Source organism: Saccopteryx bilineata, chromosome 1, assembly GCF_036850765.1.
Source record: "Saccopteryx bilineata isolate mSacBil1 chromosome 1, mSacBil1_pri_phased_curated, whole genome shotgun sequence".
NCBI lineage: Eukaryota > Metazoa > Chordata > Mammalia > Chiroptera > Emballonuridae > Saccopteryx > Saccopteryx bilineata.
Genome location: NC_089490.1, coordinates 342,169,025 through 342,196,694, shown reverse-complemented (window position 1 = coordinate 342,196,694; position 27,670 = coordinate 342,169,025). Strand labels below are relative to the sequence as shown.

The 27,670-nt window shown below is 49.3% G+C and overlaps 1 protein-coding gene across 2 annotated transcripts in view; it reads right to left on the bottom strand.

Annotated features, from left to right (window-relative positions):
* Nucleotides 1-1,562: 1,562 nt before the first annotated feature.
* TENM4 (teneurin transmembrane protein 4) overlaps nucleotides 1,563-27,670 on the bottom strand; it is an 813,415-nt gene continuing 787,307 nt past the window's right edge. For both annotated transcript variants that reach the window (XM_066249328.1, XM_066249320.1), the window contains 5 exons: nucleotides 24,824-25,059; nucleotides 20,646-20,942; nucleotides 16,984-18,598; nucleotides 9,510-9,652; nucleotides 1,563-6,961 (listed from right to left, as the gene is read on the bottom strand). In XM_066249328.1, the coding sequence (XP_066105425.1) occupies nucleotides 6,203-6,961; nucleotides 9,510-9,652; nucleotides 16,984-18,598; nucleotides 20,646-20,942; nucleotides 24,824-25,059 (3,050 nt within the window). In that variant the 3' untranslated portion in view covers nucleotides 1,563-6,202. The remainder of the gene's footprint in view (nucleotides 6,962-9,509; nucleotides 9,653-16,983; nucleotides 18,599-20,645; nucleotides 20,943-24,823; nucleotides 25,060-27,670) is intronic.

The following is a 27,670-nucleotide window of genomic DNA, read 5'->3' as shown; positions in this document are numbered from 1 at the left end:
TGGAGACATGTTGGAAATGCAAATTACAGGACTCCATCGCAGACGCATTGATTCAGAAACTCTGTGGTGGGGCCCAGCAATCAGTTTGATAAGCCCTCAGGCGAACGGCGGCAGACCCCATTTGAGAACCTCTGGAGTAGTGGAAGGAGCACAGACTTTGGAAGGTGGGTGGGTGGGCTGGGGAGGGAGGTGCGAGGTGGAAACACTTACATGAGTGAACACCTGTTGTGCCCTGAGCAGCATGTGACATTATTTACCCTGTCTTTTAGGGTGATCTGAGCAATAACTGGAGAGGTTATGGACCACTGTATTCTCAACATCGGTGGAAGACACTGGCCTCGGGGGGTTAAATGACTTGCTTGAGATTCCATAGTATCCTGGCCTGTGGTGGCGCAGTGGATAGATCATCGACCTGGAACGCTGAGGTTGCCAGTTCAAAACCCTGGGCTTGTGCAGTCAAGGCACATACGAGAAGCAACCAATGAACAATTAAAGTGAAGCAACTATGAATAGATACTTCTCACTCCCCCTGCCTCCTCTCTAAGATCAATAAATAAAATCTAGAAAAGAAAAAAAAATGATTTGAAATAAAAAAAAACAAAGATCCCACAACACAGTAAGTGCTAGAGCCAAGTTCTGCATCCAAATTGGCCTGACTCCAAAGCTGGCACCGCACAAGACTGACAGTCTGGGCAGCCCAGGGGACTCATGGTTGCCCAGGAAGAAAGGGGCCTGAAGCGTGAAGCTCCTTCCCAGAGGGCCTGGTGGTGGCCCAGAGCTAAGGCTACCGGGAGAGCACGAGCCTTCTGCTCTTACTACTGTCCTCAATAATTTGAATTTTCATAAGGTTTGCCATTCACACCAGGGAGCTGAGCTTAGCAAATGTACTTCCTAAGTGACCAGCTGTCATCTGGGAATTCTAGACATGAGAGGCTAAAGGTGAGGTTAAGGGAGAAAAGCAGAGTGAAAAATTACCTCTATGCTGATTACCTTAGATTTTTTTTTTTTTTAAAGAAAAAGACATTAAGAACACAGGAAAGAATAAAAACAACTGTAAAGAATTTTCTTCCTTTCTTTCCCTCCCAAGTTGTGTCATGTGGTTATGATAACTTGTATGATGATTGTGTATTCATTTAGCTTTAAGAGTCTAACCAATGACAGCCCAGGTGAGCCGCGTGGCACTGTGGCCAACGCTGTGCCCAGGGGCAGAGCACGGGCTGTCTCGCCAGGGCGTGTCCGGCTGTCCCACCACAGGGAGTCTGTCCCTGAGGCCAGTGAGGATGGTAACTGGATGTGGCCTGGGGGAGTGGTGGGACACAGCTGATGTCCAAGGTGCTTTGACATTTGTGAGGTTTTAAGCCCAAGGGTCTCGTGTTCTCTGGAAGTGCCTCTCCATGACAACTGTCACCTGGAGGGACTGACAGGGACTTTGGGGCCAAGGACCAGTCTTGCAGGTCATCCTGAGAAGAGCAACATCTAGAAGGACCGACTCAAGCCACCACCCCTCTTCCAACAAAGGCCACCCAACACCTTTAAACACAAAATAGTCTTTTATTTGTCAACGAAGGCTACACAGGATCACTTCTGGTTTTGTTTTTTATGCCTTTTTTTTTTCTAGAAGGTATCTACATCTGCATTTATTTACAGCCTTGTCGGTATTTACACAGTCAAGAATACAGTGTTAGAAACACAAAAGTGTTGAGAAAAATAACTTCTCAAAATTAGTTCCAGACTTCAGGAAAACTATTTCCACATGGTAAGGCCAGAGTCTCCAGTGTTGGTCATCCAGAGGCAGCTCGGGAGAGTCCTGCTGAAGCTGCAGGTTCGGAAGTCTTCTCGGACAGGCGGGTTTAGAAAAGTGGGGTCCTGGTGCCGGGTGAGTCTGGGCTGCTGGGCCGCGCCGAACATGGCGACCCAGCTTCCCACAGAATAGCTAAGCTGCCTGGGGGTGCGTCTCTGCTGGCAGTTTGCCCTCAGAATCAATCACATTTTCTTGGGGACCCAGGGGTGGCCCAGTATCATACTTTTGGCATTCCAGAGGGGATAAGAAACCCAATGTTGGCCCCATCTCGGCCTCCCCCCCACTCTGAGCTTCCACATTCATGATGAAACCTAAGAGTTCACCGCTGTCTGGGGTGGTCAAGTACACAAGGCTGGTTTTTGAGAATGTAAAGGTTACAAAGGATACAGTTTCTTTCACCTGAGCAAATGAGTCTTTAAAATGAGTTTGCTGTTCTTTTTTTGAAGGTTGAATGAAAGGGCCTTGAGCTCCAGAGTTCTTTCTTTTAATCCCCTCCTTTCCAATAAAATGTAGACAAGTGTATACACCTAGCCGGGAATTGTGAGCCTTAGATGGAGGGTGTGTGGTCCTCATAAGGGCCCCAAGCAGAGACTGGGTCCTTTCCGGGACCCCTCAGGAGGTGGGCCCACCTCAGGACCAGAAGCCGCGGTCCGGGTGGAATGGCTGCTGGGGGGTGGAGAATAGATTTTAGATCAGTTCTAAAATCTATTCTGGGAGCTCAAACCCCAAAGCCAGGGACCCTGGTGAGGCGTGGCAAGCTCCCTCCCGTGCTCAGCATCACTGCCCTCACCCTGTGGCAACCACAAACACAAGGCTGCAGGTGTGAAACGGCACTCAAAGATTTCACATTGAAAGCCTCGTCATTGCATCATGGAAACTCCTGCCATCTATAAAGGTGGTACTTAAAAGCCATAGCTGAAAAGGTCCTTTATTTTACTAAAACAAATCTGATTCCTTATGTGTCTATAAAAACACTGCCTGGTTTTAATCACCTTCCTTGCCTCACCATTGCCTTCTGCTCCCAGCCCTACCCCATCCTGATTATTTAAAAGCACACCTCTGAGCCATTCCCAACCTCGGGTCAGTTTTTTCAAGGGTTGTTTCAAATCCTCCATCCCTAGGTAGAAACCAGCCAACTATTCTCCTAGACAAGCATCAGAGGCTGACAGAGGTGTCATTTACCATGGACTTTCCCCCCTTCTTCCCGTTGTCATGGCTCCAGCCTTCAGAGCTATGCCTGGACGGTGGGTAAAAAGGAAATCTCATCGTATCAAAAACAAAGTCAGGGAATCACTAAAGTTCTATTTTAAGTGATGGCAGAGGGCTGGGGATGAGGGGCCGAGGGCTCCTGTGGAGGGTGGGGGGACTCTTCCAAAATAAATCTTCTTCTAGGGTCAGAAGCTGATATCCCTCAGGATCGTGACACTGGGCCAGTGAAGGAGGGCTGGTTGCTCCAAGGAAGGGACACGTTTTGATTGGTTAGTGCCAAAAGGCAGGTGCCATCAAGAATGGGCTTTAATGCCTGGAGGCCACTACGCAGGCACAGGGAGCTGGCTCAGCCGTCAGAGCCACTCTTGCTGAGACTGGGGCTGCTGGTCTCAGCGGGCGGGCAGACTGGGAGGGGCACAGAGTCATCGCCGGCCCTAATGGAAAGTGACTCCAAACCAGGCAACAAAACCAAGGCCGGAAGCACCGTCTCCAATAGCAACAGCATCAATGTGAAATGGAGGTGCGTACTGCTGCCTACTCCACACCTGAGATCCTTTCTCTAGAGCTTAGAGGTGCTTCAACTTCTCCCTGCACAGAAGCTGGGCCTCTTTGCTGGTATACAACCCAGGGGGGAAAAAAAAATAGAACATCAATCCTTTAAAGAAAAGGAATACTCAGGAATTCTGTGTTTTTGATCTTTAAAAGTCCACACTACTACTTTGGTGGCGGTGGGGGTGGATGGTCGGGGGGGGGGAGGTGCAGGGAGATGCCTTCCTCGGCCCTCATGCTGCCCCTGACCTCCAAGTGGACGTCCCCAGCAGGTCTTGACTGACTTCAGGAATGCAGGATGGAGCAGATCAACTAGACCAGTGGGCAGGAGAGCTTTGCCCAAGGGCCCCTAGGTCAAGAGAACATTTCGAGAGGCACAAGTCTATTTTGGACCAGAAGCCACGTTCTCCAGGCCAAGCTGTTCTCCATCCCTCCAAGAACGATCCTGCCACCAGCTCCTGCCACAGACAGCGGACCCGAGGAGCGCTGTGTCTGACTCAGGGCAGCTCCAGACCCAGAGGCACTTGGCAGCCAGTGGACAAACAGGCCAAGGTGCCCTGTCTTGCACCAATGTGACTTTTCTTTTTGGAAGCGGGAAGAGCACTTAGCAAAACACAGCCTCTGATCCCAGTGGGATGACATAAGGCGAGACCTCCTCTCCCAAGAAGCTTGGCTGCCTCCCTCTGCCAGGCAGAACCCAGGCTGCACGTTGCTCCAATTCTCATGCAGTGAGAGACCTTCTTGGTTTCATTAACTCATGTAATATTCTGAAGACTCTGTGAGTAAGGCTATAAAGGTGCCATGAGCTTATCAGTCCAACAAGGTTGCCACGGGGAAAAGCTCAGACTCAGAATTTATTTTCCACACTTAATGTAAATGCAACCCATAAAGTCCCAATTTCTAAGAAGCCCAGCTCAAAAAGAAGCATGTGGCTTCCCCTCCTAGTCTCCCAGAGCCTCCTGTGAGTGGTGATGATGATGATAACTAGGCAGATGGACCAGGAACAAGAAGCTACTAGCTCTTGCTGCCACTCTTCCTCTCCTCCATGCTTTCTCCGGCCTGGCTGGCTGCTGCCTCTCCTGGGCGTGCCTGGCAGGCATGGGTTGTACCCACTCCTGAGAGGGCTTGAGCCTCTTCCTAATGACCTCAGGCCCAGGTCTTCACAGAGATAACTGGAGCCTGGCCTCCAGGACCCATGGGAACCTGCCTCAGGAACTGCCCGGTGCTGGTCGGGTTGCGTGATGTCACCAGGCTACACCAAAGTAGCTCTTTCCCTTCTTTCTTTTTAATCTTTAAGACCCTGGTTGGGCTCCTCTGGAGGGGAAGCTGTTTTAGAGTAACTTCACGGAAGGCCTTTCCCAAAGGCTCTCCTTCTGCACTCAGCCCTGGGACGAGCCCCCTCTGTGGAAGACAGAGGAGCCTCAGAAGCTGGCTAGCAGGGTGCCCAGCTCATGCCTTCCTCTCTTTGGCTGACTGTTTCTTAAATATCTTTCCAGAATCAAAGGCCACCGAGCACCTCTCTCCACACTCCTCTTTCTCAGTGGTGGCAGCTGAGCGGCGGAGGGAAGATACCCCAAGTCACGGGGAGAGGGCTTCCCCTAGGAAGGCAGGCTGGTGCCATTGCCACCACTGCCATCCTTCTTGCCACGGGTGGCCTTCCCCTCCCGGGACATGGCGCCCACATTGAGGGCTTGCTGTGCAGCGCTGGTTCTCACACCGGACTTTGGGAGAGGAGAGATGAATGAGGAACATCATGGGAGGGTCAACCAACCACAGTCATCCTGGGCGCCTCTGCCTCTTGGAGAGGGTGAGGCTCTTAGTCTCAGGATGTTGTCACCAGACTGGGGGAAAGGACCTGGGAGACACTTTCTCCATCCCAGCATGGAGGTGACTCTGACAACTACACAGGATTTACAAAAGGGGTGTGTGGTGGGGGTTTTCATTTAGCATCAAAATATAAAGCCTGAACAGGAGTTTAGGGCAGCTGGAAAGAGGTGCTGAACGGTATCGTGAAGTTCCTCGGAGAAAGATGGAGTCAGCTGCGGTCCTCTGCAGGCGTGGAACACAGTGAGTAAAAAGCCATCACTCATCTGTGGGAGCTTAGCCGAGGACGCTCAGGTCCTGCAGACCTTCCGGCCAGGCCCCCGTAGAGGCTTGGTACTGGCCTGTTACTCTCCGCACCCCTCACTCCTGCCCGACCCCACTGAGGAAAGGGTTGTACACGAGACAGGTTAGCACAGACACTCGTGTCTCACATCACACTGGGCACCGAGGGACAAAGACTCCAGGAGAGGTGTCTCAGAGAGGAGAAATGTACCCCAAACAACAAGAAAAAGTCCTCAAGGAAAAAGGGAACAAAAGACAATCAAGTTTTCATTGTGATCACACTACAGAAAAAAAAAATACCTTCTGTTCTTTGCAAAAAATGTGTGAAGGCCAATTTGTGTCTTTCTTTTCTTAAAAAAAAGGATGTTGCATGAGTTACAATGCAACCAGTATGTGTTTTTTTTTTTTGTCTATTTCTTTTCTGCACTTGTTAAAAAAGGATTTTTTTTCTTTTTTTAAAAAGTACAACACAGTCAGGTATGCGGCCACAAAAGAATAGCTGTCTTTGGCAAGAAGTCCGGGCCGTGGTCCTCTCTGTCACCTTCGGCCCATCTCGCTCTGTCTCATGAAGTGGATGTTGTTGGCGCTGTCTGACAGTTCTGGGTACTGCTCGACAGAGATCACGAAGAAGCCATCGTAGCCTTGAACCCGCCCTGTGTTCAGCGCCTGCTGCTTCTCCCCCTCGGTCCAGGCCCGCAGGCCCTCCTCCCCTTCCCGAAGTCGCTGCTGCTCGCGGGCCCACGCCTGGCGCACGGCTCTCTGCCGGGCCAGCTCCAGCACCCGCGCCTTCTCCTCGTCCAGCGTCGTCCCGTAGCGGGTGTTCAGGCACAGCGCCCCGTACTGGAGCTGAATGTCTGTGTAGCGTCTAGTCCTGCCATTGAGCATCGTGTTGATCTGGGACACGGTGACGTTGACCCCGTTCTCCAGGGTTCGGCGCCCCCCACTGAGGCCCAGGATGGCCAGGTCACCTTCTGAAGGCCCTGGTTTCACAAAGTAGTGGGTGTCCACCCCATCAACGGTGAAATGCAGGTTTTCCAGGTACTGGGCGTTGTTCAAGATGGCGGCCACCCTCCGCCCATCCTCGTTGGCCACAATGATGATGTCTGTGGTCACTCGGCTGTCCTTCAGGGCGAACTTGACGCCCTTGCCAAAGATGGAGCCACTGGATGCAAACTTCTTTGTCTTTGGGGCCTGTTGGCAGCTGGTGATCGTGGAGCCGTAGAGCTGGTCAAAACGTTCTAGGGTGACGAAGGCCTTGAGCTGCTTTTGCACTTCACACTGTACCCCAAGGATAGACTAATGGGGGGAGAGACAAAGAGAGTGAGACAGAGGAAAACAACTCCAGGGCCTGGAGGATCAGTTTACGTAACTACGTCAAAGCTATACATATTTATTAAGCTGTAGCACGTGTCTCTACTTCTGATCACTAGAATACCCAGCCATCCTCCATCCACTCACCCATCCTTCCATTCAGAAACTGTTCTGCGAGTACCTACCCTGTGCTGGGTCCTTCCCAGGGCACTAGAGATACAACAATGAATCAGTCATTATCTGACCCTTGAAAAACTCACCAGTTGGTAGGGAAAGACTGATGTGATAGATATAACTATAGTTAAACATGGTAACTGGTGGCCTAAGAACAGTAACAGCTTTGCTAACATTTCTTGATCTTTGAGCTAAAAGTTTATACCCATTGTCTCATTCCATCTCCACAGGAAGTTCATATATAACTGGTACGGTTACTGTTCTGATTTTACAGCTAAGAAAACTAAGGCTCAAAGAGGTTGTAACTGGCCCGCCAAGCATTGAGGTCAACCTTAAAAAATCAGTTCTGTCTGATTGTAGAGGCTCAGTTTCAAGGAAGGGTTCCTGAGTAGGGAGAAGCAAACTAAGCTAGGAATATCTTAGCCTGAAGGTGGAGGGTGAGGTGGAGACAGTGGGGTTCAAGGACAAGCTCATGTTTAGGCTGAGACTAGAGGAGGAGGGGTGATGTTAGATAGAGAAATGGCAAGAAATGCATTCTTGGCAAGAAGGCTTAGCAAGATGACAAGTAGTGATTTATATAAACCCTCTCACTCAGCTTTATTGCTCTCGGCTGTGTTTATAAGTGATTTTCAAGGAGGGCCTCTGCCCCGCAGTGCTTCCTGGGGGATCTTCAGGTGCCCCTTCTCTTGGCTGCCTTGAGGGGGACAGACTACCTACCTGTCCCTCCTATGTCTTGGGAAGCTCGGCAGAGCAGTGGGCCCCTGAGCCTTATCGGTAACTCAGGGAAATGGCTTTAGAAACAGGCCCATTGGCTTCTCACTGAAATTAAGTCCTCTTTATAATTAATAGAACCCTGTCTGTGAACAATTATTTCCTAGAGTTTCACGAAAGCTGGAGTGCTCAACAACAAAGATCTCTGATGCCTGCCAAGGGCAGAAATCAATTATTCATCGACAGGCACGGCTGGCGAACAGGCTGTGAGAGCTGGGGCTCTGCACAGGGAGAAGGCAGCCTGGCGGTGGCAGGAGGGCGGAGCCATGGGACCCGCCTTCGGACAGGCCACGCTGTGGGCTGCTGGGCAGCCTGGAGGGGCTGTGGGGACTAGAGAGGGGCAGGAGGCAGGGAGGCGGGGCCCGGGCAGCAGAAAGCAGATGGGTTTGGTGGCCAGACAGACTTGGGTTCTCATCGCCTTCTGCCACTTTTCCAGCTGAATGATCTTGGGCAAATCTGTCTCTGAACCCTAGTCTCCTCATCTATAAAATGAGGGGAAAGGCCTAATTCACGGTGTTGTTTACTTCTTTCAACCATTTGTTCATTCAGCAGATGTTTTCCACGCACCTACTATGGGCTACCAGCACTTGCCTCCTAGAGTCTCGTGGAGATACAGGAAAGAAAGCAGGAATTGAAACTCGGAGTGGTGGGTGCTGTGAGAGAAGGATCCGCGGGGTGCCGCCAGAGCAGGGAGGTGCAGAGCCCCACCCCCCAGAGCCGGGGGCGGGGCAGCTAACCTGAGGCCCAGTGGAGTCAGGAAGGAAGAAGAACACAGATGTCTGTTTCCGTTCACCAGCAGTCTGCCATCTGGCAGCCCTGCTTTCCTCCTCAGCCTGGGCTGGGATCCCCTCAGGCTGGCCTCACCTGCTTCATTCCCGCTTTCCCTGGCTGAAGCGCAGGGCCTGGAAGAGCCAGCGCCTGGTACAGACATTATGGATAACGGTTTGGGGGTGATGAGCAACTGGATGCCTGAAGGGAGGGGTGGGGTGAAACTGTTTCAAAGGACCTTAACAGCTATGTAACTCTAGGAGACTTGGAAACTGAGTCACAAAAGGAAGACAGGAGATAGTTAACATTTTTTGAGCATCTACTAAATAGATCTGGGTTTGAATCCCAGCTCCACCCCTTCCAGGCTGTGTGGCATTGGAAAGCCTCAGGCATAACAATCTGTAAAACGAGAACGATAATACCAGGGAACAACTGTGAGTTAACGTAATGTGGAATTCCTCACACAAGGCCAGGTGCGGTGAGGTGCTCAAAAAATATCATTTGTTTTCAGAATACACCTTCCCTCCTTGCACTTTTGTTCTGGGCAGTGACAAAGGCTCGCTGTTTTAGTGGCACTCCAAAAGTCGTGTATCATACAAAACTCCTTAATGCAGCTCCGAGGGTCTGTGTGCTGTTAGAGCTGGCACCACAGTGGCCCGCCAGTGGTAGTGTCACTAAGTGTTTGCTGAATAGTTTCTGGCAGGCACTGTGGACGCACCACATCTGTTTTCTCAATGGCCCAAACCTTCCTGAAAAGCTGGTAGGACCCATTCCTGGAGTCTGAATGGCCCTAAGGGTGGACAGTTCCTGCACAAATTACCTTGCTGTTGTCCCACTCCTGAGTTTTCATCTGTGTGTGGATGAGCTCATAGGATGGTTCCCTGACATCCATGTCCGGCTTGGGGTAGCCCGGAATCACGTTATGAAGCTGGAATCCAAAGGTGAGTAGCCAGCTGTTGACATCTGGGTGGGAGAGAAGCAGAAACATCCCCATGGAGTAAGTGGACCTCAGCTGTGACATATCCCACCCCAATAAAGCAGCCTAGAGTTGGGCTGCAGGTGGGGGTAAGGATGTGGAGGGTGCTGGGGGGAGGGTCAACTGGTATAAGCACTTCGGAAACTGGTTTCATGGTATTAATGCTAAACATACCTTCGGGACCTAGCATCCCCATCTTAGCTAAAAATCTAAGAGAGATGTAACTTGTAGAGGTTTCCAGACTCCGCTTTCCACTGTCACTCCAACCCCTGGGCCTTCAGCTTCCTACACCCAGAGGGAGCTGTTTGAGTGACGACTCCTCCACATCTACCTCGAACATCCATAGGAAACACTTGCAGAGGACCCTCACTCCCAAAGGAAAGATTTATTTAAATGACTTTCAAAAAGATAATTCACTTTAAAAACATACTCTCCATCTTCCTCCAATCCTCTTTGCAGAAATTAGAGCCTGGGGCCAAAGTGCCACATGGAGATGCCTGTACTCAAGATCAAAGAGAACCCCGCCCCCCATCTCTCCTGTTATTTACTCTGATGGCCTAAGGAAGTCACCTAACCTACTTGTGCCTTCTTTATATTGGGCTAGGGGAATCTAGCCCCATAGACATGGGACTGCTTGATTTATAACATTCCTTGAGGGTTGTTAGTTATAAAATATTAAAATATTAAGTATAGGAGCAGGTAGAATTTTGCCATGAGCATTCAGCCCTTTAAAGAACAGAATCAGAAAGCCAAGACATAAGGACAAGAAAGAGAGGGTGTGTGATCAGCTCCTTGGCCTACCATTGCTGAGTGCCTTTTAGGCCTAGGACTATGTCATACAAATTCTCCATCTGCACATTCGGGACCCTGAAGGAGTAAGGGACATGGGCCTGGATAGCTCTGACACAAGAAACAAGATGAGGAGAGGTGAGAAGTTTTTCATTTGGACAGTCTGACAGGTCTTCATGAAGGTGATATTTAAGCCCAACATTGAAAGCTGGGCAAATTTCATCAGGATTTGATGGAGATGAAGGGGGCACTTCAGGAAGACCCGTGTACCAGGCCAGGCCCAGAGAGGGGAGGCGAGGGCAGGGAGTGTTTCGGTAGCTTGGTAGCACAGAGAGCACCAGCAGGGAAAGTGACAGTCGAGCAGGAAGAGCCTGCGATGACAGGCAGGGGGCAGTTTGGGGCTTACAGGACCGCGTGTTGGAGCCTGGCTTGAGCAGGGGCAGCTGAAGACGACAAAGCAGTTGTTGACCAGAGACTGGGAATTCAAGGACTGGGGAAGGCAGGATGTGGAGCTGAGCCCCAAAGACCGCAACTCTGGGCTGTGGCCACCTAGGATTGCTTTTAGTGTCTCCCAAAGGAGACAGATCCCTGGTCAGGGAGGTCCTGTTTAGGGTGTTGGCTCTGGTAGAATTGTCTTTTTCTACCATCACTGAGTGATGGTCGTGTTCTTCGGGGTCAACAACTGTCCCTCTCACCACTGCATCCCATTTAAGAACCTTATGTTTGCCATTATTAATTGCTTTTTGGATGTCCCCAGAACCCTTCTCTGGGGTGTGAAACCTGGAGGCACTGAGGTGAGGGGTGGTGGAAAGGAAAGTTGGGAAACCCAGGTTCTACTTCTAGAAAGATCATATAAGGGAAAGGACATGGGGAGGCAAGACAAAACCCAGGGGCAAGCTCTGGCTCCTAACTTGCAAACCATGTGAACTTGAACAGTTTCCTTAACCATTCCGAGGCTGAGTTTCCTTATCTACAGACTGACAGCAGAACTGGTTTTCATTAAGTCCTGGAAAAACACTAACAGTGTTATCAGTTTGGGAGCCACCGGGCAACAGGAACCGTTGTAAGTTTGTATGCTAATGAACTATAAAGTGTCCAGTTTCGTTTCTGGTTCACAGGAGGTTTTCTGTGCTGCTCAATCCCATGTCCCCACCCCCCTGGACCTCCATTTTCTCATTTGTAACAGGAGGTACTTGGACCAGCTTTTCTCCAAATTCCCTTTCCTCACTGAATTTCTAAGAATCTCTGATTCTAAGAATCTTGGCAGATGGTTCTTTGGGAAATTAAAACAAACAGAATGAACAGGGGTGGGCTGAGAAACCCTACAAAGCCATTTTGCTTGAGGCTGAGAACTCGCATCTGAATTTGTAGTTGCAAAGAAAAAAATCTATCAGGGATACTGCAAAGTCCCAGGAAACCAGGGGTCTGCAGAGAGGGCTGGGTCTTAATTATAAGTGATGGAAAGCAGGAAACTTTCTCATTACGCTTTTAGGAAAAATGCTTAAAATTGTTTTGTTCATTGGTTTTCTTACAATTGGCTCTCTTGAAGAGTTGAGGATTTCACTCTTCCTTCTTATGGTATCAGACATGGACATGTCCCTCAAGTTAAAACTCTTTTTTTTTTTGTATTTTTCTGAAGCCAGAAACGGGGAGGCATTCAGATAGACTCCCACATGCGCCTGACTGGGATCCACCCGGCACGCCCACCAGGGGGCGATGCTCTGCCCATGGGGGGGGTCGCTCTGTTGCAACCATAGCCATTCTAGTGCCTGAGGCAGAGGCCACAGAGCCATCCTCAGCACCCGGGCCAACTTTGCTCCAATGGAGCCTTGGCTGTGGGAGGGGAAGAGAGAGACAGAGAGGAAAGAGAGGGGGAGGAATGGAGAAGCAGATGGGCGCTTCTCTTGTGTGCCCTGGCTGGGAATTGAACCCGGGACTCCTGCACACCAGGCTGATGCTCTACTACTGAGCCAACCGGCCCAGACTGCAGTATGGCCACTTGGGATGCTGATGAATAATAATAATAATCCTGTTGCTGCTCGTTACAAGGTGACTCTGAATCCAAGAATGAGGATTTTGGAGGCAGACAGAACAGAGGTCTAACCCCAAACTGCCACTTCTTAGTGGGCCAGTGCTGTGGCCTCTCCGACCCTCGCTTTCCTCCTTTGACAGTGGGGTCAGGGATCCCCATCTCACAGGTTTCAAGTTGAGGTGAAGTGCACTAGTGTACATGATATATCTGTGGGGGACAGCGTTTGTCTTTCTAGCACCCCATGCTGCCTGCTTACTCTTTCTTTTTTGGTGTTTTCAGGTAGTTTTTTTTCTCTTTTTTCCATTGATTTGAGAGGGGGAATGGAGAGAGGGAAAGAGAGAGGAAGAGTGAGAAAGAAAGAGAGGAAGGGAAAGAAGGAAGAGAGAGAGAGAGAAAAGAAGGGGGAGAGAGAGACAGAAAAGAAGGGAGAGGGAGAGGGAGGGGGGAAGGGAGAGGGAGAGAGGGAGAAGGGGAGGGAGGAGGAGAGGGAAAGAGAAGGGACAGGGGGAGGGAGAGGGAGAGGGGGAGAGAGAGGGAGAGGGGGAGGGAGGTGAGGGGGAAGGAGAGGGAGAGGGGGAGGGAGGGGGAAAGGGGGAGGGAGGAGAGTGAGAGAGGGGAGGGAGGGGGAGAGGGGGAGGGAGAGAGAGTGGGGGAGGGAGGAGGGGGGAGGGAGAGGGGGAGGGAGGGGAGGGGGAGGGAGAGGGGGGAGGGAGAGGGAGAGGGGGAGGGGGAGGGAGGGAGAGAAGGGGGCAGAGAGGGAAAGGGGGAGGGAGGGGGAGAGAGGAAGAGAAGGGGCAGGGGGAGGGAGAGGGGGAGGGAGGGGGAGAGAGGAAGAGAAGGGACAGGGGGAGGGAGAGGGAGAGGGAGGGGGGAAAGAGGAAGAGAAGGGACAGGGGGAGGGAGAGGGGGAGGGAGGGGGAGAGGGGGAGGAAGAGAGAGAGGGGGAAGGAGAGGGAGGGGGAGGGAGAGGGGAGGGAGAGGGGGAGGGAGGGGGAGAGTGGGAGAGGGAGAGGGAGGGGGAGAGAGGAAGAGAAGAGACAGGGAGGTAGAGGGAAAGGGGGAGGGAGAGAGAGAGGGGGAGGGAGAGCTGGAGGGAGAGGGGGAGGGAGAGGGGGAGGGAGGGGGAGAGTGGGAGAGGGAGAGGGATGGGGAGAGGGAGGGGGGAGAGGGAGGGGGAGAGGGAGAGGGAGAGGAGGAGGGAGGGGGAGAGAGGGAGAGGGAGAGGAGGAGGGAAGGGGAGAGGGAGAGGAGGAGGGAGGGGGAGAGGGGGAGGGAGAGGAGGAGGGAGGGGGGAGAGGGAGAGGGAGAGGAGGAGGGAGGGGGAGAGAGGGAGAGGGAGAGGGAGGGGGGAGAGGGAGGGGGAGAGAGAGAAGGAAAGGAGGAGGGAGGGGGAGAGAGGGAGAGGGAGGGGGAGAGAGGGAGAGGGAGGGGGAGGGAGGGGGAGAGGGAGAGGGAGAGAGGGAGAGAAAGAAGTATCAACTCGTTGTTCCCCTTAGTTGTGCACTGATTGCTTGCTTCCCGTAGGTGCTCTGACAGGGGATTGAACCTGTGGTGGGATTCAAATAATTTAACAACCAATTCTCTGCCCTAATAACCATTTTAAGTATTAAAAACAAAATACTGAAAGGTAGTTTATTACAATTTTTTTTTTTTTGTATTTTTCTGAAGCTGGAAATGGGGAGAGACAGTCAGACAGACTCCCGCATGCGCCCGACTGGGATCCACCTGGCACGCCCACCAGGGGCGACGCTCTGCCCACCAGGGGGCGATGCTCTGCCTCTCCGGGGCGTCGCTCTGTTACGACCAGAGCCACTCTAGCGCCTGGGGCAGAGGCCAAGGAGCCATCCCCAGCGCCCGGGCCATCTTTGCTCCAATGGAGCCTTGGCTGCGGGAGGGGAAGAGAGAGACAGAGAGGAAGGGGGGGGGGGAGAAGCAAATGGGCGCTTCTCCTATGTGCCCTGGCTGGGAATCGAACCCGGGTCCCCTGCACGCCAGTCTGACGCTCTACCACTGAGCCAACCAGCCAGGGCCATTTATTACATATTTCATGCATTTAATACTAAAATAAGGATAATAAAAGAGGCACACAAAACTAGATTATAAGAAATTTTAAAAATATCAATGAAAAATATTAAATAATACCTGACAAAAAACAATAAAATTCTTATTTAGGATATTTCCAAAGACAGCTTGTCACCCCCTGGTTGGCACTTTTTCTCTTTACATCATGTTTGTTTACTGAAGTAACAAACGCGAGGGAGTTAAAATGTAGTATTTCATCAAAGATATAATAAGTTTAATGAAATGAATAAATAAATATTACAAGCATAGTTCTGTCAAATTTTTTTCACCCGTGGATGGAATGAACGTTACTATGGGTGCTTAGAATACACTGTTGCACAGATGAACGCTAAAAAAGAGTAAGGAATGTCAATTTGTGATTTCCACATTTGGCTGGCTGCCCAGGCACCCGTCTTAGAGAGAATCCTGATTACAAGTGCCATTTTAACACCCGGTTCGCCGAACTCAACAAAATATTAGGTATCGTTTCTGCTGAACTGGTGTGAACCGGCTGAATCCCACCACTGGATTGAATTCATAACCTCACTGCACTGGCGATGCTTTACCCACTGAGCACCCGGCCAGGTCCTTTTAGAGAAGCTGACTCCACCTAGGAGCTCAGTAATGGACATCCACAGGAAACTCTCCTGAGAGTGAGGCCGGGGGTGTGATGAATGCGGACAGATGTAGTGGAAATGCCCTTTCAGTCTGTTACACTATTCCAGGGCTGGCAGCCGGTGGGCAGGATGGACGTTGTGAGACCTTGTGGGGATGTCCTTGTGTGTCCACAGGCCCCAAGGACGTTTCCATCATGCCTGCCCACCACTGTGTTCTCTCCTTCCCCACCCTTCGGACTCTCAAAGCAACCACCTGAATTTTCCCCTGAAAGAGGAATCCTCCAGATGCTGTCAGTGGAAACAGGGTCCAGACGGGGCCACCAAACCCGTGTCCCTAAGGGACACTCTCTATGCTTTGTGTGCGCTTCCTCTTCCTAGATTGCCCTTCTCTCTACCCCATGATGTCTACTCAGAAGCGGGCCTCACATATCAGTTGCTCCCTGGGCAGAGCCAGTTGTACCTACTGTGTTTTAATAGCCATCAGTGTGACCCTGCGTCAGGGGCCTCTGACAGTGCACAGCAATCATTTGTCTCCCCTCCTGCAGTACATATTTCTGGAGGGCAGGGGTCATCCTTCTACCCCTTGTGCCTAAAACCGTGGCTGCACAGAGGAGGCACTTGTTGAATGAATGAAAACGGCCTTAATATAGGGGACAAGCAGATTATGTCACAGGACAAAAGGGGTGGAGTCTACTAGGCTTACAAGTTGGGATATGCCACAAACTCTCTTCTATAAAAAGTGCTGGCTTTATCCAGACTGGAATCCCCATAGCCACTCTGACATCCAGGTAGCTGGGGGTGGTGCTTGCAGGGAGGACTGTGGATGCTGGGGACAAGTTTGGCATATGCGGTCTATGGGACACTTTATACTCAAGTTGGTTTCACAGTAGTGGAAAGCAAAGCCCACTTTTAAAATCAGAGGGTAGGGAAAAGGGAACCAGTACAAGCCGTGCACTGAGCTGGAAGGTTCTAAAACGTATCTCATTTCACCCTTGCAACCATCCTACCGGTAAGGTTTCCTTCTATTTGTCTGTCTGTTCTTTGCTCCTTTTGTCCCTCTTTTCCTACTCTCTTTGGATCGAGTATTTTTTTAGTCTTCATTTTCTCTTCACAGATGACTGATTTGCTATACCTTTATGTTTTAGTTGTTGCTCTAGGATTTACAATACACATATGTAACTTATCATAGTCATAGTAGATATTCTGACTTCAACCTACAAATCAGGAATTCAGGGACGGTACGTAATTTTTGTGACTGTGATAGCTTCGAAATGGTAGACCCCCTCACCCAAGTTCTGTCTGTCTTCCAAGTCTGACTATTCCATTGCTTCATCCCCCATAAGAGATTTTTTTTTTAAAGCCATGCCCTCTCCCAACTTCTCAGGGCCTCAGGGCCAGCCTGATATCTGGGTCAGACACTCCCAAAGTGCATTCTACGGGATGCACCCAGTGAGATATTAGGGTTTCATGATGAAAAACAGGATTTTGTGGTCAAGTAAGTTTAAGAAATAGTGGGTAAACATGTTAAACAGTTCTCTTTACCTATAGGTCTTCTCAGAGCCTTCCATAAACTGACACAGGGTAAGAAAATTTAAGAATGGTGGCTGTCCTGTCAAATTTGGTGCCAGAAACAGTGTTTCCGGAGCATTTCTCTGAACTAGTGTTTCTTCCCATCTACTTTGGAAATGCTGCTCTAAGAGAAAGTCACGTTTCCCATTACCCCACAGCAGCTTTCTCCAGGGCAACTGTCTTGTCAACTGACCCCAGCAATAGGAAGGGAGGACCAGATTCTGTCCTCTGACTGGGCCCCAATCCTCACCTGTCATGAAGCACTTGATGTCCTGAGAGTTGCTGATGGGGTTGTTGTTTTTAAACATATAGAGATTAAAAGGCATGATGTTGCTGCTACTGAGGTGCTTCCACAACTCATGGTCCGGGCTAGTCCAGCGACCAGCCAGCACATCGTAATCCCGTCGGCCCAAGTGGATGAGCTTGGTGAGTGGATCGTAGAGGCCGCCATGGTAGCCGATGATGATCTGGAAGTTGGGGTTGGTGTCCATGTAGATCTCCCCATAGGCCGTGTAGAGGACCTGCTTGATCATCAAGCCTGTTCCACTGAAGACAGCGAGAGGGGTCCCGATGTTGTCACAAGCTATGTAAAACTCGTCGCCGCTGCTCAGCTCCATGGCAAAGAGGTGTCCTTGCAGGTCGTAGTAGAGCGACGTGATCTCAGAGCTGGAGTGGTTGTAGAGGTGGGTGACCTTGGTGGGGTTGGTCAGATCTGCATAGAAGAACTGCAGGTGGTGACTGTGGCTGCTCTTGCTGGACACCCGCCGCCCCAGGCCATCGTAGCGGTACCTGACGCTCCAGCCGCCAGCCCGGTTGTAGGCCTTGACGAGCAGGCCGGCTGAGTTGTACTCAAAGACATCACCTCCCCGCTGCCTTAGGAAGCCGTCCTCGTCCATCTTGTATTGCACATCCCCTAGTCTAGTGATGCGGTCACGGAGGTCATACCTTAGTGGGGTGAGCCGTGCACTGTTCCCAGGGCTCAGTAAGTGCAGGTTCCCATTGAGGTCATAGCTGTATCGCCAGAGTGGCTTGTCATTGATGGAGACTGTCTGCAGCTGGCCATCAGCGTCATACTCATAGGAGTAGCGGGTGGTGTTGGCATAGGGCCCCACCTTTAGCTCCTTCTTCACCACTCGCCCCATGTTATCATACTGGACAGTCATCCAGTACATGAGTGAGCGGAAAATCTCATATTGTACTTCCTTCATCCGCCCATAGGCATCAAAGTGCTTGGTGTGGGTCATGACTGCAGTGGTGATGATTTGATTGATGTCATAGTAGATGACACCAAACTTCCCGAACTGCTCTGTCTTGCCTGACACATCATCATAGCGATAGAGATCTATGGGCAGTGGGGTCTCGTTGATCACGGCCTGCATGCTGGTCACCCGGAAACTGTTGTCATAGTTGTAGTCAAAACGAGCATTGACCATGCCTTCCTCTGTGAAGCGGAAGATCTGGCGGTCGATCAGGGGCCCGATCTGACGGTAACGGATGGTGCAGGTGAAGCCCTCGTTCTGTAGGTTGATGGTCTTTAGCATGCCTGCTGTCTCGTCGTAGGTGAAGCTCACCTTGGTGGTGTCGTACAGCATCTCAGCTAGCTTTGACAGCTTGCCATACTTGTATATCACCCTGCGGCCGGTGCCCATGTAGAAGGTGTGGAGGAGGTGCCCATCCTCAGTGAAGTCCTGGATGACGGAGGCATTGCCCTCGGGGGGCTGGTAGATGTTCCTGTAGTAGCCCACCGAGCGAATGGTCTCTAATGTCTGCCGGGCCACGTTGGGCATTGTCACGGAAGAGAGGCGGTCGTTCTTGTCGAACTCAAAGATGTACTGCCTCTGGCTATGGAGCAGTAGCACCATGGACTGGAGGGAAAGGAAAACAAAGAGATAAGAGCAGGCAGTCAGGGAGGGAGGGGAAGTCTGGGTGCCCAAGGCTCAAGGAAGGGAAGGGAAGGCCAAGGAAACTGGTGGTTCTCTAAAGCTATGCCCAAGCCAGGTATTTCCAGCCAATGTTCCCTAAGATTCTGCAATGGGGTACAGATGTGCTCAGATAAGGATTTCTCTCTGCCCGTGGGCTGGCAGGGCCAGGGGCCCCAGAGCACTCATTTCCCTTCTCATGGTGAGCAGCCTTGTCTGTCTGCGCCTTTGTGCGGTACAGCGGCACAGAGGCAATGACTTCAGTGTGGGGTGGGTGTGAGAAAGGCTGGGAGTGCGGGCTGAAGTACCTGCAGAACCCTCTCTCCTGGCTTCCTTGCTCTGGATTCCTTCTAAAATCAATCTTAGTACTCAAGCAAGAATGATTTCCTAAAACAGTGGTCCCCAACCCCCGGGTCACAGACTGGTACCGGTCCGTGGGCCATTTGGTACCGGTCTGCAGAGAAAGAATAAATAACTTACATTATTTCTGTTTTATTTATATTTAAGTCTGAATGATGTTTTATTTTAAAAAAATGACCAGATTCCCTATGTTACATCTGTCTAAGACTCACTCTTGACGCCTGTCTCAGTCACATGATACCATTTATCCGTCCCACCCTAAAGGCCGGTCCGTGAAATTATTTTCTGACATTAAACCGGTCCGTGGCCCCAAAAATGTTGAAGACCACTGTCCTAAAACACAGTCTGACACTGTCTACTGACTGCTAAACAACATTTGTTGACTCCCTGTGGCCTGAAGGATAAAGACCATGTCTGAGAAAGGCATTTAAGGTTTTGCGCAGTTGTTTATACAGTAATGGGTCATGTGGGAATGGAGAAACCTGGCTTCTAATAACAGGCTCACTGTGTGGCCCCGGGCAAGCCCTTTCTCTCCTTGGCCTTGGTTTTCAGTGTGCTGGATGGCCTTCGAGGTCTCTTCTGGCACCACCGCAGAGCACTGCTCCCAGGGATGCTCACCCTTCACAGAGCAGGGCAAACTGACCACAGAGCGAGCAGAGCTGGGGGCTCTGGACAGGTGACCAGGAGTAGGAAACAGAGTAAGGATCTGCGCACCAAAGCTGGGACATGAAATACAGACTCTGTTTTGGGAACAAGTCAGCAGATAACAGCCTAAAACAAGGGTCAGGAACCTTTTTGGCTGAGAGAGCCATGAACGCCACATATTTTAAAATGTAATTCTGGGAGAGCCATATAACGACCTGTGTACATTACACATTATCCCATAAAAATTTGGTGTTGTCCTGGAGGACAGCTGTGATTGGCTCCAGCACCCGCAACCATGAACATGAGCGGTAGGAAATGAATGGATTGTAATACATGAGAATGTTTTATATTTTTAATGTTCTTATTTTTTTTATTAAAGATTTGTCTGTGAGCCAGATGCAGCCATCAAAAGAGCCACATCTGGCTCGTGAGCCATAGGTTCCCAACCCCTGGCCTAGAAGGATCTAGGCAGCAAAGCTACCATTTTCTCCTCTTTGGGACAAACCTTTGATTTCAGGCCCTGATTCCTTACCCCTGGAATGGAATGACCCCTGACCTGAAGCAGATTTACCAAGGCCACACCCAACACTTGATGCTCAGGATTAAGTGCTGTCTGCCCAAGTACTGAGCCTTGGGCTTCTGCTTTGCTCTCAGTGACCAGATCACCCCGTGTGCTCTAAACCTGGGTGCGCCCAGATCTTGCTCTGTAAGTTGAGGTAGTGTTTAATCCTGCTCCTAGCTTCAGATTATCAGGCACAGCTTTCACATTCTTCTGTCTCAGGACCTCCACTTACCATGCCATCACCGTGATCCATCCGGACACCTCTTACCCAACCCCACCCTCTTGCAGATTTTCTTGAACATTTTCTTTTGGAAACCACATGGGTCAGATCTGTCCTACCAAGCTCAGCAGATGGCCTGGCCATGGGATTGACTATGATAGGACTTCTACATGGCAAGGCCGTGATAGAGGGAGACAGACACCTGCCTTCTCTAAGTATGTGTAACTCCATGTCTTCCCATCAGCAAAGATCCTGGATGTGATGCGACCTGCCTGGTCGTATTCCATTCTCTCAGACATGATGCCCCTTTGAATGCCAGCAATGTGGCCCCCTGGGGAGTATGTCACATTGACACCATTCAGCCTGCTGCTGGGTGACCAGAGGCTGGGCCGCCCCGCCTGGTCGTACAGGATCCGCAGGGTGAACTTGCGGTGGTCATCGTAGATCTTCTCTGTGCGTGTCACGCGGTCGAAATCCAGAGATAGGAGGTTCCGATTGTGAACCTGGAAATGGGCAGGAGGGGGGAGAAAGTTATTCTGGATATTGAGAACTTGGGTCTGAGAAGCTCCTGAGTAGAGGAGGCAGCACAAGCCATGGGTACTGACAGGGTTTGGGTCTCTGTCATTTGTCAGCTCTGTGAAGTTTCATCATTTGTGAAATGGAAATAACAATGCCAATCACACAGCTGCCATGAGGATAAAGACAGCAGGTGCTGAGAAATAGTAGTCATCACTGCAGATGATCCACATCACGTCCCAATGGGATCCTTCTAACGAGGGCAAAAGGCAGATCCTTCTTGACTCCCTCCTAAAAAGGTAGAGGCCTACCGGGCCCATAAAATCAACACCTGGCCCACTTATTATGTGCCAGTCATTGTGCTAGTGTTTGACACCAAGGAGACAAAAGCTCAGGGACATTGAAGGGACATGGTCCAGATCTCACGGCTGGTGAGTGACTGAGTCTGGGTTTGAGTGTCACCACTGCAATGCGCCAACAAATGCTCACTGGTCCTCTAAGAGAGTCCAACCCTTCCTGGGACTTGGACTTCCCTTCCCTGCAGGGATCTCTCCTGCCTTCTGTCACCATAGTTAGGGCTTCTTGGTCACACTGGTCAGCTCTCAAGGCTGCTACTTCTTCTTACCGGGAGCCCTGGGGGGCAGCGTATGTTGGAATCTGGGATGGCTTCTCTGGCTGTGGGTCACCTGGGGACACAGTCGTAGCTCTGGGACATTTGCCCCTACTTCCAGGAGCAGGAGCCCCTTCTACGATGGTCTCCACCTGAGCTACTAGGTTAGCACACGATTCCACTTCCTTTCAGCCACAAATAACAGGGCTCCCACAGGGGTAGCAGTAAGCCAGGGCTTTTCCTATATTCATACAGAAATACACCGCAGGGGCCCGTTTCTATCTTTGGTACCTGTTACTCCTGAAACACTGCCAAGTACTCTGAAGCTAAAATGCCGATTTCCTCTAACTGCTGTCTGGGGGACTTGAGTACCTGTTCTCACTCTTCCATCAGTTACTGGTTAAATCTGACAGGAGCAAGGAAGACCCAAGAAAAAAGCAGACAAGGTAGGTCGCATGACGTAAAATAGCACGTGGGGCCCTGTGTGGGGCAATAGGGCTCAGGTCTAGAAATTGAGGTCAGGATTCCAGCCTCAACTCTGTGATTAAGTTTTCTGTGTGACCTTGAGCAAGTGTCTTTCCCTTTCTGAGTTTTAGTTTCTTTCTCTGTAAAACAAAAGGCTGTTAAGAGGATTGAAGAAACCCAAGTGAATTACCTAGTGGAGCATTGGGCACATAGACGGTACTGAATAAGCAACTGTGATGATTTCCATCAAATGACAACAAATGATCATGGTCATTCTCAGGGGAAGTGGAGATGTGTGTGTCTCTGCCTTCTTCCCAAACAAATTCTAAAGCTTAGAAAATAAGGATTTATAATGAAGATGCTGAGACGACTTTCATTGGGAATGGCCTGGTTATAATAAGGTTGCCTTCCCAGGGGTAATCAAACACAATTGAAGAAGCAAAAACAGTGTGGCAGACAATTCCCATGAAAAATCTGAGGCGTTGGAGGCTGAAGCTGTGCTCTTTGCCGACAGCACAAAGGAAGATGCAAGGTCTGCACCACCAATAATGATGGAGCCCTTCTTACAGCATCATTTGGAAGGTCCCCTGTGACTCACCCCAAGGTGCTGCCACCCAGCCAGCTGCCCCCCACCCCCTGGAGGACTTCTAGTGAAGGGGAGCTATACCTCTGTGGCAAAATTAATAAAATTGAATTAAGCAGCTCACAGGGGAACTGCCTAATGTTTCCTGTGCTCAGCGGTGATGGCAATGAGATTATTTTACATCTTTCTTTATTAAAGAAGTTCCCAGTTGTATAAAAAATGAGCTCCATTATGGGGAGGTGCACTCGGCTCACATTCTAATTCCACATGCTGCCACTGTGGGTGGCCATTTATATTGGGAGGGTGAGGAGATGCGGCCACTCACTGGAGCGCTGTTCATCACAGTCTGGGAGAGGGACCAATTCAAGCCTGGGAAACTTTTGGTCCAGTTCACACGGCAGAGAGCAAGTCTGCACTAATTGCTGCCACTTATTGAGCACCTGGGGTCCACCAGCACCAGGTTAGGTATATCAAATATGTTATATGGCTTCTGCAGGAGGGTCTAAGGCTCAGAGGAGTTGCTCAAGGTTACACATGGCCCAGGTCCACACTTTCCACTTAGCACACTGCCTCAAAGTTCATGAGGGGCTGCTGGAGAATTCATTTGGGGGCTCAGTGAGGCTACAGAGAACAAAGACAGAGAGGCCTTCCTTAGGGAACTCCTGGAAGGCTGTTTCCCACATTAGACTATTGCTAGAGTTCTTGGCTGTTGAGAGAAGACAGGAAGCCTGGTTTTCTGGCTCTAGTGGTGTGATGTTGGATAAGTCACTTAATGTTTCTACATCTGTTGTGAGAACTTGACTATGAGACAGGGTGTCTATTCCATAGTCCTCACTATGTGGGTCTTGTAAAATCCCTTTTGCCCCTGTACCTTGGTGCTGCATGTGTAAAACGGGCTTAAATGAACTTCCTTTGCTGAAGAGCAGGGGGCAAGACAGTCCCAGCTGTATTGTATGAGGATGCTTCTGTGGTTTTTGGGAGTCAGAAACATCTGGCTCAGCTCAGCACGTCTCTACAGAGCACCTGTGGTCTCTGAGGTACTGTGCTGAAAGCCGGGGCTGCTTCCTCTGCTTTCACTCTCCCCATCACGTTCCTTCCCAAAGCTGGAGGGAAGAGAAGCTGGGCCAGTGGGCCTGGGGCAGAAGCCACATTCTACAGACACATGGGCGTGAGGCCGGGCAAGGGCTGGTTCAGGGGCACCCCCATACCCCAAAGCACTCTGAAATGCCAGACTACAGATGCCAACCCATTGGCATGACAACTACAGTGGGGATCATGCCTGAACAAGTGAAAACTATGGCTTTGGTTCCAAACAGTTAAATTGAATTTTTGGACATATTAGCAACAGTAATAACAATAATAGAAATAAGAACAGCAATAATACCAGTAGGTATGATTGACCACTTATTATGGGCCAGACTCTGTATGAGGTATTTCATATATTTTTTCTTTTCTTTTATCTTTTAATTTAGTGAGAGGAGGGGAGGCAGAGACAGACTTCTGCATGCGCCCCGACCGGGATCCACCCGGCAAGCCCACTAGGGGGCAATGCTCTGCCCATCTGGGGCCATTGCTCCATTGCAACTGGAGTGATTTTTTAGAGCCTGAGATGGAGGCCATGGAGCCATCCTTAGTGCCTGGGGCCAACTCGCTCCAATGGAGCTGCAGCTGCAGGAGGGAGGAGGAGGAGAGAGAGAAAGAAGCGAGAGGGGGAGGGGTGAAGAAGCAGATGGTTGCTTCTCCTGTGTGCCCTGACTGGGAATCAAACCCAGGACATCCACATCTAGGCTGACATTCTACCACTGAGCCAACCCAAGGTATATTTTTTCTGATCTTTGTAGCAACTTGTAAAATTGGTTTTATCTTCTTCATTTTCCTCATTTTAGAGATAATGAAATTGAGACTTTTAAGAGAAAATGGATTTGCCCCAATTCATTCAGGGAATAACAAAGGCTGAAAATCTGACTCAGGCCTGGCTAACATAAAAGCCAGCAATCTTGCCACATCACAATTGAAAAGATACATAAGACTCTTATTCCACGAGTTTCCTGCTTTCCTCCTTTTGCAAATGAGGAAACTGAGGGCTCATGAGAACATTCTCCCTCAGGGAAGTTTCAAGAACAAAACCCAGTTCTCCAGAATCCTCCTCATTCTCCCCCCCCCAGGACCCGGCCTCCAGAGGCGGAGACCTGCCTGGAGGCCCTGCTCACCCGCAGCCTGCGGCCGAAGACGGTGACCTGGCCCCGAGCCTGCTCCTTGCGCTGCCGCCACTCCACCAGGTTGAGGCCATTGTCGATGGGCAGAGTGACGTTCCTCTTGCCCACGGTGGGGTTGACAGTGCCAGCCAGCAGGTGGGGCTCTGTCTGCAGGGCCACCTCCATGCCGTTGGCCAGCAGCAGCCGCAGGGAGCCATCTGCCCCGATGTAGTAGCTGTTCCGGACCTGGTCTGAGGGAGAGGAGAGGGACAGACTTGGTTCAGAAAGGACAAGGATGGAGCGTGGGTGTGTATGACAGAGACAGTGCTGTAGGTTTTCAAATGAGTTTACTTTTCTGACTACAGAAACAAGCCATTATTATTGAAGAAACTAGGAAAATATATGGAGATCAGCCATCATCTCAATACTCCCCAGAAAACCACTATAAATATGATGGTATATCCCTAGATTTTAGGATATTTTTTAATATAGTCATAGCATAAAAAGTTGCTTGTAGAATTTTTCACTGATGATTGTATTGTTGAATATTTTTCAAGAAAGCTTTTGTTAATGAATGTGTTAGTATTCCATTGTATAGAAATACTATAATTGAACCAACCCTGAAACAGATTTCTGATTGTTGCCAGCTTTCATACTTACACAGAACACTGCAAATAAGTACATTTTAAACATTATGCTAAGTGAAAGAAGTCAGACACAAAAGGCATCATATTCTGTGAGTCCACTTGTATGAAATGTCCAGAACAGGCCAATTTATAGAGACAGAAAGTAGACCAGTGAGGAGACGGGAGAATGGGGAGTGACTGCTAATGGGTAAAGTTTTCCTCCTGGGAGTGCTAAAATTTTTCTAAAATTAGATAGTGGTAATAGTTGCATAACTTTGTATATATACTAAAAACCACAGAACTGTATACTTTCAAAGGTGAATTTTATGGTATGTGAATTTTATCTCAATTAAAAATATATTATTTTGGCTAAGTCAATGTATTCATTTTGGGTTATTTAATCAAAAGAGACTCCTAAAAGTAGGATTAGTAGAATGAAGGATTGAATGTTTTTAAGGCTCTTAATATACACTACGGTAACAAAGTTCTTTATAACAAGGTGAAAAATAACTTCAATACTTAAATCACTCACAGAATGTCAAATACATATGAGATTTAATATGTATATATGTTATGTAAAACATGTGTTTAAATCAAAACATATATATGTTTTAAATCATTGTCATTATATACATACAGATGCTCCCCAACTCACAATGGTTCTACTTAGGATTTTTTGACTTTATGATGGTGTGAAAGCAATATGCATAACAAATTACACAAGCTTTTTAATACTTTATTATACAATAGGCTTTGTGTTTGATAATTTTGCCCCAATGTAGGCTAATGTAAGTGTTCTGAGTACATTTAAAGTAGGCCAAGCTAAGGTATAATGTTTGGTAGGTTAGATGCATAAATGTATTTTCAATTTAGGATATTTTCAACTTACAATGGATTTATTGGGGTATAACCCCATCATAAGTCAAGGAGTATAAACACACACACACACACACAGATACACATATGAATGATGATAATTCAAAAGCACATCTGATTTTGAAATTTTATATCTGGCTAAAACATTTTAATTCAGATCTTTAGCTAAAAGGTGCTTCTGAAGAAAAGGTAAATTTCAGCTGTGAAATGTGTATGCTGAATTCTTTTCTATAAATGGAAATAACATCTCTGATCTTTACACTGCACTCCCCTGCCTTTTGCCCCTTCTTGGCTACTGCCTCTATGTGCACTACCCCTCTCTTCAGTAATGGTAGCGAAGTCCTTCCTTAAAGGCTCTGCTTAAATGCTATCTCTTCTCAGAAGCTTCCCCTGCCCCTCAGGTTAGAATGATTGCCTCCCCCTAGACACAGCTTAACCTCTCCATGGATTTCATCAGTGGTCTTGCAGATGAGGGATGTAGGGTTCGCCACCATTAATGACCAAATTCTCAAATACCTCAGTGCCTACTGTAAGGGGCACTATTGCACTGAGATTAAGAGCATGGGCTTTGGAGCCAGGCTGCCTGAGTTCACGTCCCAGCTCTGGCCCTCTCTTGCTCTAAGACCTTGGGGCTAATTCCTCCACCTCTCATGTCTCTGTTTGTCTATTTGTACACTGGTGGTAATAATTATACCCTTACCTCACAGGATTAAGTGATATTATGGATATGAAGATCTGAGGACACTGCTTGGCATATAGTAAGTGTTACATAAATTTTAGCTATTACTACTTTTATGAGATCGGCACTGTCATGTATCTAGTCATCTCTATCTCCACTACCCCATGCTACACACTCATGACAGTGGTCTTTTCTAGTATGATCATGATCCTTCAATAGCTCCCCATTGCCTTTAGATTAGTGGTAAAGGAAATGGGCTCTAGAGTCCATTTGTTTGGGCCCAAATACCACTGCTAGGTGTGTGACTTTGGACAATCTACTTAACCTCTCAGTGCCTCATGGCCTTCATTTGGAAAATGGGAGATATTAGTAATGCCTACTTCATCAGGTTTCTGTGAGGATTAAATAGCACTATGAATGTAAAACACCATGCTCCAAAATGTGAGTTATTATTGTTTTCATTGCATGTGCTCTCATTACATTTGCTGGACTGAACTAGATTTATTCCAGGCTATGATAAGCGATAAGGATGTAGTTTTGGTAGGAAACCCTCACTGAATCTCTCCTGCTAGAATAGCATCAAATCAGCCCCTCTCTTACCCATTTCCTCCTCCCTCCATTTCTCCCCCTTTCTCTCTCACACACAGAATTCTAAAATCTGCCTCAAATTTGCTCTGCATT